The sequence below is a fragment of the Crassostrea angulata genome, chromosome 10, assembly GCF_025612915.1.
Source record: "Crassostrea angulata isolate pt1a10 chromosome 10, ASM2561291v2, whole genome shotgun sequence".
NCBI lineage: Eukaryota > Metazoa > Mollusca > Bivalvia > Ostreida > Ostreidae > Magallana > Magallana angulata.
Window position 1 is genome coordinate 52696043 of NC_069120.1, and position 9894 is coordinate 52705936.

At 36.0% G+C, this 9894-nt stretch overlaps 1 protein-coding gene across 1 annotated transcript; it reads right to left on the reverse strand.

Annotated features, from left to right (window-relative positions):
- Window positions 1–104: 104 nt before the first annotated feature.
- Window positions 105–4688, reverse strand: LOC128166181 (DEP domain-containing mTOR-interacting protein-like). The gene is made up of 9 exons (XM_052831181.1): window positions 4485–4688; window positions 3104–3282; window positions 2895–3015; window positions 2603–2781; window positions 2245–2439; window positions 2088–2156; window positions 1359–1429; window positions 1012–1116; window positions 105–604 (listed from the first exon to the last, which is right to left on the reverse strand). Exons 1-9 carry the CDS (start codon window positions 4565–4567, stop codon window positions 461–463), a joined length of 1146 nt encoding a protein of 381 aa, XP_052687141.1. The 5' UTR covers window positions 4568–4688; the 3' UTR covers window positions 105–460.
- Window positions 4689–9894: the final 5206 nt, after the last annotated feature.

The following is a 9894-nucleotide window of genomic DNA, read 5'->3' on the forward strand; positions in this document are numbered from 1 at the left end:
AGTTTGGAATTCATTTATGATAGTTGAATCCCAAGGAGATGGATAAACTTAAAAAAAAAAAGGTGCAAAGAAAAGAAAAATGTACTGTGTGTTATTTTCGTCATATACTTCACTGTTGAGGCAGAGTCAATCCTTGAATCAAATGTTCATCAAACTAAGATATGTGATAGCATAGTTAATTGTTATGACCACTGTTCAAGAATTAATATATCTTCAAAATTAAAACTTTTAAACAATTGTTGAGTACAATGGCAGGTTTCTCTCCAAACAATTTCATGTATGTAGGTACCTTGTTTGTATTAGATTTGTTTATTGTTAGTTACCATGGTTACTGTATATATATTTTAATTTAATATATAATTAAGTTAATATATCGATAATAAGAGGGGTAGGTAAGATGACTAGAGTTGTTGGGGTGCGGTTTGATCCTTTGACATATTTTTCTGTCATGAGAATTGGTTCATTTTTCTTTCAGTTCCCGTTTGTGAGACATGACACAAAGGTTGATGTAGTCCCTGTTACTTCCCATGATCCTTTGCGCCACAGTATGGTGATCCTCCCGCAAAACGTTCTCACCATTCACCGAGTATATGTACTGACGAACCTGAAACAATCAACTTGTACAACTCTTAACAAAGTTTACACAATGTATTCAGTATATCATCAACCCAATTCTCAGCGAGATTCATCGAGAATGAAAATATTTGACGGACGTCTCGACGTCGACGTCGTCAAATTTTTCAGTCTTGACGAGTCTCGCTGAGATTTCGTCGACCCATGCATACATTTAATGATACAGTAAAACCTGACTTTGCCGGAAATTTCTTATAGTATTTATCCGAATGACCAGGTGATAATCAACATTAGTATTGACAGTGCAGTCGAACCTATATCGTCTAAAAGATCAAATGTTTTAAATGTCTGGATATTCGGATATGACGATGGTGTGTGTTGAGAGCGTTCAGTTTGGTTTACTTAACTACGACTGGAATCAGAGGCTAGAATTACTACCTTGAGCCCAGCATCGGCTGCTGGTCCCTCGGGGTCCACCGTCTGTACATAGGTAGGGCCGATCCCACGAATCACAAACCCGTACCCCACAGAGTCGCTGAAAATCTGCAGAAAATACATGTACATGTATAGTGGATTCTGTGATTCGATATGGTTTACCGTTATTTCTGAATCGGATATCTCAGCTCTTGCCTACGAATTCACATCTCAACTAATTTGGTGAATCATACAGATTTAATTATGATGTTATTTTTTTTTAAAGAGCCATTGATTCAGATTCGTATGGGCCTATAACCCCCCATAAAGATGTTGAAGGACGAGGGTATATGATATTTGAAATGACGTACCCTGAGACAGGATCTGATGAAGGGCGTGTCGGGAGATTCTAGGTCGTCTGCAGTTTCATATCGTAACAACACTAAAAAAGAAATAGCGTGAAAATCAAGACTCAGTGTGGTTTTTACCAAAGAACTATATAATTATGATATTAGTCAAATTCGGCCCCTTTAAAATGATTTAGGTACATTAATTTGTTGTGTTATAAAAGAGTTGATATAAAATATGTTTTTCACCTATTTAATTGATTTATATGCACTCACTGGCAGTATATGACGTCAGAAGTGATGCTATTTTTATAATTCAATCAAAATCAGTCAAAAATTGACATTTTTCTTATCTTTTTTCGAATGGGAAATATAGAGCGACTCTTTGAACAAGAACGAACTTTTTGTCACGTATAAGTATTGGAGAGATACATCTTTGGTGAAAATATTTTGTTTGTTCAAGTAGTCGCTCAATGTTTCCTTAAAGAAAAACTGCTTCAAAACATGTCGTTTTATGCAAGAAATGAGAAAATGGCGGGAAAAGGTAAACTTTATGATGTCATATGTTTAAATTGTGGGCACTAAAATCAAAATGAAAATTATGAAAAAACTTCAAATGTATATTTGTACAAATAAAACAAAGAATTACAGTAAAATGACAATGTTCATTTAAGGGGGCCATTTTAGGCTCAAACCATATATAGTCCTTTGCTAAAAAGGTCTCTTTTTTCTCTACAAAGTTCCAATCATTACCTGATTTTGGTTGCATGGGGGATGAGGATTCTATTGTTTCAGATGATTTGTTTTCAGTATTTTCAATATCTATAAAATAAAAAAATATATCATTGTTATTAACTGTAACATCAATAACAATATCAACACAGACGATACCACAAGACTTTTCGTTTACCGCTTAAACCGATATCACGTGACTCTATATTCCGCACTGCGATTTCTTGAGACTCATTTGAGGAGCGGGAATCTGTTGACATCCGGCGGGTGTCGTCCAGGATGAGGACGTCTGACATCCGCCGACGCTGGTCTAGATCCAGGTTAAACTGGTATAGAAGCATGCTGTCGTTCCGGAAGTGGTGATCGTCTGTCACTGCAGACGACAGAAAATGACGTCACTAATCTGTCAAAATCTGTTTTTAATATAATTCAAACAATTGAATTTTTCAAAGGTGTTTTAGCCAAAAAATCACCTGATAAAGTAGTAACTTTAGTTTGCTAATCCTATTTCGGATATTATGATAATTAAATGCTACCGTGTCTGATGATATCGTTTTCCAGGAGTTGCCTCCCCGTAATTATGGCCCGTTCCTTCGTGTCGACCATCCCTGATTTGACTAACCAATCAACGAACGCGGATCCCATGAAAGCTCTATCGAACACCTGTCCTTTCACTTGGTAGCCACGTAATATGCCTTTCTTTGAAGTATTTATGCTAAGATAAATAATATCGGTATAATCATTAAAAATAGAATTGACCATATAAGAGAATTACAAATCAAACACTCTATTTTCTCAATTGTACATAAAACTCTTGGGAGTACCTACGAGTGGTAAATATCGAGCACTTTGTAGAAGAGTAAGAGATCTTTCTGAGATTCGATAGAGTCATCATCACGACGAAACCGATAAAATAGCAGTTCATCCTTAAAGTTGTGGTCATCGCACACTGTAGAGAAAGAAGGAAATTGACAGAGTGAATCCAAGCATTGAGAAATGGTGAGAATTTTGCAATATACTAGATTCAAGAATTTTACCATGATGAAAAAAGCTCCATTTTTGAAGAGTGCGCATTATGCGTACGGCGGTGAGACGGTCGTCGCATCGTCTGCTGCGAACCATCCAATCAACGGTCTCATTGCCCTGGAAACAGGATCTGTACGTTCTGAGTCTGTATTTCCGGTCCCTTATAAGACCTACTCCATTCATACAAGTCCTAAAAGACACAGGTCTACGTTTACAGCTGACATTTTGTTGTGGATAGAACAGATTTCACGTTAGTCATGTTGTATATTTTATTTGATGAAATAAAATATATAAAAAAGGGAAATAATTAACCAAACGCATGTCCATATTATATTTCCATAAACTTGTTCTCGGTATCATATGAAGCAGTGATGGTTTATTACGAGCCTCAACAAACATAACAAATACTAGATTCTTTTTTTATATTCCTTTTTTTTTTTTTTGCTTGTCAAGATTTTTGATATGTATAGCCCCTCCCCATACTTTCAATTTGCTTCCGACGCGACTGTGATTTAATACAATTATTAATCAATTATTAATATTTCATCATACCACTATCCAGTATCCGATTAACATTTGTATAAAGACTATTTTTTATATTTACAATATTGAAAATTTGATCATTGGTACCTTGGTGCCAATTTGAAAAGCTTGTCCTAAGAAAAAGATTAAAGCTGGAGATTAGAAAATCTTTGAGTAATAATTTATTGCGTCTTCTTTGCACTCAACAGCTGCTCAAGTCCGTGGGAAACACATCTATTTCTACAGATATCTTCTTAGTTTATCTAATTTTCATTTTATTCTTCTGGTAAATAGTTGCAAGTAAATTCTTTTAATTAATTAAACATTCATGCAAAAAACTTAGTTTACCGTACAATAATTTTCTGATTAAAAAAGGATGATAGCTCTTGGAAAAAGTTTGGAAAGTGCAAAAAGGTTATATTGTGTGACTTCTAACAAAGCCGATTTCATTTATTCGACTGTGATTAAAACATCAGACGGTCCCTTTCATGGGGTCAGGGAACACGGTAAGGGGAAGGGGAAAACCACGCACCATACCCCCGCCCCCCTCCCAAAAAAATGTACAGCGCGCCTTTAACATTCTATTAATATAGAGCCTGCTGGAACTAAACCCCCAAGCACCACCTATATCATGACCCCCGAGGGGGACCATCCAGCCTTAACTGCTCACCGATGAGGGAAAACTAGCCCTCCTCCCCCCCCCCTACCCTGGCCCCATGACGGGGACCGTCTGATCTGAGCTGCTCTGCGGTGAGGATCGAAGATCTTGGGCCGGTGTACTGAGATATTGACAATGAGACGCATTTCACTGATATATAACCACAGAGGGCTGACCCCTCCCACCAACCCTAACCCCTGAGGGAAACTGACCTGAGCTGTTCGCCGATGAGGAAGATCTTGTACGTGTTGAGGGAGGTGACGACGGGGGAGTACTCCTTCCTGTAGTCCGTCATTCCTGGGGGTCATAGCAGTCCACTGTTTGCTAGTCCTATGTCTGGTCGTTTACTGTCGGTTATCTTCACGTGTACTGGGGTGTGATGATGTGATAAAGATAGCAGAGGTAGACTAATAAAGTAGATTATGTTACTCTGCTCAGGTACCGACATGACCTTGGTTTCCCGCTAGGGTCAGGTCATCTCCATGGAGACTAGGGAAGAGAGTGTAACTGACAAAGAAACAATATGGGGTCTGTAGTTCCTCATATAGCTAGTTAATACATGTAAGTGTTTCTACGGTTTGCGTTCTGATAAACTGCTTTTTTTTACTACGAAATCGACATACGGTCCCTGGATTTTAATATAAATTATGTAAATAACAGATACCATATACTGAAGAACTCTTTATAAAAGGATCGAGAGGGTCCGAGCACTATCTTAATTGTACGTTGTAAAAAAAAAAAGCTGAGTCTGATCCCTTCACTTCGGAGAGTCAGGGGTTGGGCTTGATGTGATAATTTCAACAAACGGCCTATTTCGATTTGTCAGTTTTAATTTCATTATCAAGAGCAGATATAAGGAATGGCCTCGTAATTCACTGGTCTCTGTCTGCACACAGGCAGAGAACCCACCCACTCCTCTGATTAACGAATGATAAACGACTGCGCCTTAATACATATATTTTATCAGTTACAATCAGTTTCTTCTATCACTAGCCGCTAGTTACATATTGGGTCAGATTTATTACTTACATACACCGGTCGTTAACATTTCACACGGTCTTGTTTACATGCCATACACCAGTTGATAAACTGATTCAGCACACACGTCTTTCGCTAGAGATATGTGTTGCTTATTTATTTAGAAAAACAAATTTGTTTCCTGCATACTCTAAAACCTGGCCTGGCCTGGCCCCATTGGCCTGGCCTGGCCTCAAAGTTGGCCTGGCCTCATTTTGGCCTCAAAATTGGCCTGGTCCCAAATTTTGGCCTCGCCTCAAATTTTGGCCTGGTCCCTAATTTGGCCTTTTCAAAAAATTTTGGCCTCAAATTTAAAAAAAAATTCTTACATTTAGTTTGATTTTTATTGATTTCTTTTAGAAATTAAAAAGTCAATGTTTTAGTTAAGGAATAGATTATGCCAATACCAAAGCGATTAACTTTAAAACTAAGAGCGCCCCCCCCCCCCCCCCCCCCCCATCTCCCATTTCAAAGTTAAACATCATTTTAAGAGACTGACCTGATTGATATCTGTTAAGAGTAAATTTTAACCTTAATTTCATTGTAGTAAGAATTCTACAAATTCTTGTAAGGTCAGCAAATGATGTAAATTATGAATGGGGGAGAGGCTTTGACAGTTCTCCCCGCTATCTTTTGCACCTTATCGCTTAAATCGTGGGACTTGGCAGATTTGGTTCCAATTAAATTTTAGATTATAAACAAGGCTAGGCATTTTCACATTAATCTTTGTTTTAACTTTTAATTACCTCCATCCCGTCCGTAGGAATTTGACATTTTATTTCTATTTAAGATATTGTATAAGAAATTCTGCCAGTCTTTGTTCAACCTCGCATTGATACACTCATGGAATAAATTAGATTGTTATACTTTCATTTTAAATACTGAAATCTGATTGGTTAAGACGCAGTTAATAATATTTACTATTACCCTCAGCGTTAGCAACGCACTTGGCAACGGGTAACATTAAAAAATGTTACATGCGCGAAAATTATGCGCGTACGGTTCGCTGTAGAATTCACGTTATTCCTATATAAAAGCAGTAAAATTTTCTTAAAATTTTTAAAAAAGACATTCAGTATAACAAAATAAATAGTGCCTGTTTGGGAGGATAACAGTTGAAATTGACACCCCTCGAAAACCATTGTCAACCTCCGCTTCGCGTCGGTTGACAATGGTTTTCTCGGGGTGTCAATTTCAACTGTTACCCTCCCAAACAGGCACTATTTATATATTGTGTTCAGTTTTTGCGTGTAACAATATCCAACATATTTGTACACTGGTTCATAGCATTCAATTGTTATCACTGTCTAATGCACTTTAAAATTTGCAGTCTGTTTACTTTACCTGTCAACACCGATCAAGCCCAAATTCCCCTCCCCAGCAGAAATTCGATATTAATCTTTTCTGTCGCTAATCTGCTACATAGGGTCAGATTCATTGCCTATCCTGTCATTTAACATTCCATGCGGTCTAATTTAATTAATGGCATTTGTGAACGACTGCATATTGAATCCTCCGATAACTTGACTCAGTGATGGTCATTAATCATCACCTCCTGATTAGAATAGAGTTTCATGCATGTGTTGCTTGTATCTTAAGGAAACAATTTTTCTCCTCTGGGAATTGTCATTGTCAGAATTTGAACAAAGCAAAACATTTTGTGACCTTTGATGTTGGTTAGAACAAGTATTGGCTTCAATTATTTTGTTCTCAAACAAGTCGTTGGTAAAAGAAGAGTTACATAGCTATTGTCCGATCCTGAGAGCAATTTAATCTAAATACATACAAAATAATGTCGTGGTTATACAATGGCAGGCAAAAACACATTCTTAAGTTCTTTAGAATTTAAAACAGACTGAATAAAAATCTATTAGAATGGATTACTTGACATACCTGTAGTCATAATTATGCATAGTTAGTACCATATTATCAATTGTAACTATTATTTTTAAGAGACTATCACTATAAGACACTAAAGCCACAAAGTGGGATGTTTCATGAATGTGCATTGAAAATAAATCAATAAAATATCAATAAAATCATCAAATATGTAAAGAAAATATGAAAATAAATTTGAGACCAAAAATTTTTGAAGAGGTCAAATTTGAGGCCAGGCCAATTTTGAGGCCAAAAGTGAGGCCAGGCCAACTTTGAGGCCAAGCCAATGGGGCCAGGCCAGGTGTTTTCTGCTATCACATCCGCTCTTGTTAGTGTCAGCAAAGGGTTAAAGATTTTGACCTCATTTACACAGAAAACAAATGCACGAGCCTTTCTCTTCGGTTTAAAACAATATTAACCCAATCAGATTCTCCGGTGTGGTACAATTCAAAAATACTCATAGCAAATAAATATGTTTTCATCAAAACCTGGTACAAGAATGGTGTAAAAGTCATACAAGATTTTTGATGAAAATTGTAATTTTTTAAGTTATGAAGAATTTAAATGTAAATACAATCTCAAGAATATATGTATAATGCAATACAACAGTGTTAAATCAGCAATTTTTAAGTTTTTTTAAAATGTCTAACATTGACAGGACTTCTGTTAAAAGAAATCCTAATCCATGTATACCATTTTTCCCCCCAAACAATTATATACTCCATGAAAAGTGTACAAAAATTATTTACAATGTTTTGAATGAAAATGTGGTTGTTCCAATTGCTGTAACCAGATGGAAAACAGATCTAACAGATTATAATGTTGATGATCTTACTGTATATGACATTTTTAAGATTTGTTTTAAAACTACCAAAGATTCTTCTGTACAATGGCTTCAATTTAGAATTTTACATAAAATTCTTCCTGTGAGAAAATACATACCCTGTGGAGTGAACTTAGTTTAAAAATTTATAGAAAGACCTCTGAAAGAATTGGATTTAATATGTCAAATATTATACTTCGCCAACTTCCAGTGTCATTTCATAACAAAGTAATTAATTCTATAAATCTGTATATATATATGAAACAATATATTTGTTGTTGTCTTATGTCAAATAAGATTCCATGTTTGATTGGTTTCCTTTGTCACTTTAAATTAAAATACAATATTGAAAGATATGCTGCAATACAAACTGGTAAACTACAATATTTTGAAAACTTATGGGATAGTTGGAAAGGTATCTTGGCTGCTGATATATGATTTATTTTTATTTCACTGTATCATGAATATTTTTGGGGGTTTTTTTTTGGTCTATTCTTAATTGTTTTCCCATGTAGGCAAGTTACAACAAAATGTGTGTGTATGATTAAATGTCTGTTTTGCATGTCTGTTTCTGAAAAAGAAATAAAATAAAAAAAAAATCCAATCAGAGAATGTGTTGAACATACAACGGTTGCATCATCAATGTCTCATTGGACCGGTATCAATTTTAAAAGAATACATATATAGATTATTTGGGAACATTTCGTTGCGTTCGTTTAATTTAATATCTCAATGATTCTTTGTTCTGGGTTATAGGAAATCGGTTCAGGATATTCTTAATTTATTTATCATTCTTTGGAGGACATATACATGTGCGTGTGTGTGTGTGTGGGGGGGGGGGGTGTAGTGGGGGTGGTTAGTTTTTAAATGAAAACCGCGCATTATCACACAATAAGTATAAATCAGCATAATTTGACATACATAAAACATTTTCCAGAAGTACACGCATTGTGTTTTTATGTATTTGTAAGTGTAAATATTTTAATTCTTTTTCTACAAGTTTCAGCGAGTTACAGTGCCTTTCAGAAAAATACGAACTGGCGACAGTTATCCAGGTCAGGGGTATACATCGGTGTGGGAACTTTGGTGGCTCTAAAAATAAAATTATTCTGTTTATGAAGGTTTAAACGTATTTAAATTAATTTTATCAATCTTTATTGTAATATTTTCTAGCATCATTGAAGTAATTTATATCTAAAATTCGTAAACATGATTATAGACTTTTATAGCTTTATTTACCAGATCTTTATATCAATTTTATTTTCTCACGCACTTCCCAGGGGCGGATACAGGATTTGTAGTTAGGGGGGGGCGTGGATAAAATAATTGAGGCAGGGGGTCTGGGGACCGCCTTGCCCCCCCCCCCCGTGGGTTCAGGGCAAAGCCCTGGTGGGGGCCCAGGGGGCGAAGCCCCCGGAAGCTCCTGGCTTTTCGTGTATTTTGAAGGTAAAACCAGGCTCAAAATACTTTAAATAGTGGTATTTATTTTAGTTATGTACACTTTTAAAAGATGAAATAAGCAATAAAAATAAACAAACAAGATAAAGTTTTCATTTCTTTTAATCACCAGTTGGATTTTCAAGCAACATCCGTCTTGGATTATGTCAACTAGTTTTAAATGCAATTATATATTTACCTTCGACCAGCTTTTAAATATTCAAAAATATTTGCTTGCATCGCAATAGGGAAAGGCTTGGGGTAAAATGCTGACGATGGACCCTCCACTTTGGAGGGTCCATAGTGGAGGGGGTGGAGCTTTGTGTGTCAATCTTAATTTAGAATCTGTTTGATCTGTCATTCCAATTTCATCATGCACCTAATAGCTAAAACATATGGGTTGTTTATTAGAAATTGAAAAAAAAGGAGAGGGAGGTCCTTACATTTAATGAATTTAGCAACTTCAA

What these genes read in the sequence shown, in the direction of transcription:
- LOC128166181 (XM_052831181.1), bottom strand. Translation starts at nt 4,567, where the DNA reads ATGACGGACTACAGGAAGGAGTACTCCCCCGTCGTCACCTCCCTCAAC. An exon ending in AAACGATATCATCAGACACG is followed by an intron (nt 2,440 to 2,602) that starts GTAGCATTTAAT and finishes TGTCGTCTGCAG; the next exon opens with TGACAGACGATCACCACTTC. An exon ending in CCCCATGCAACCAAAATCAG is followed by an intron (nt 1,430 to 2,087) that starts GTAATGATTGGA and finishes TTTCTTTTTTAG; the next exon opens with TGTTGTTACGATATGAAACT.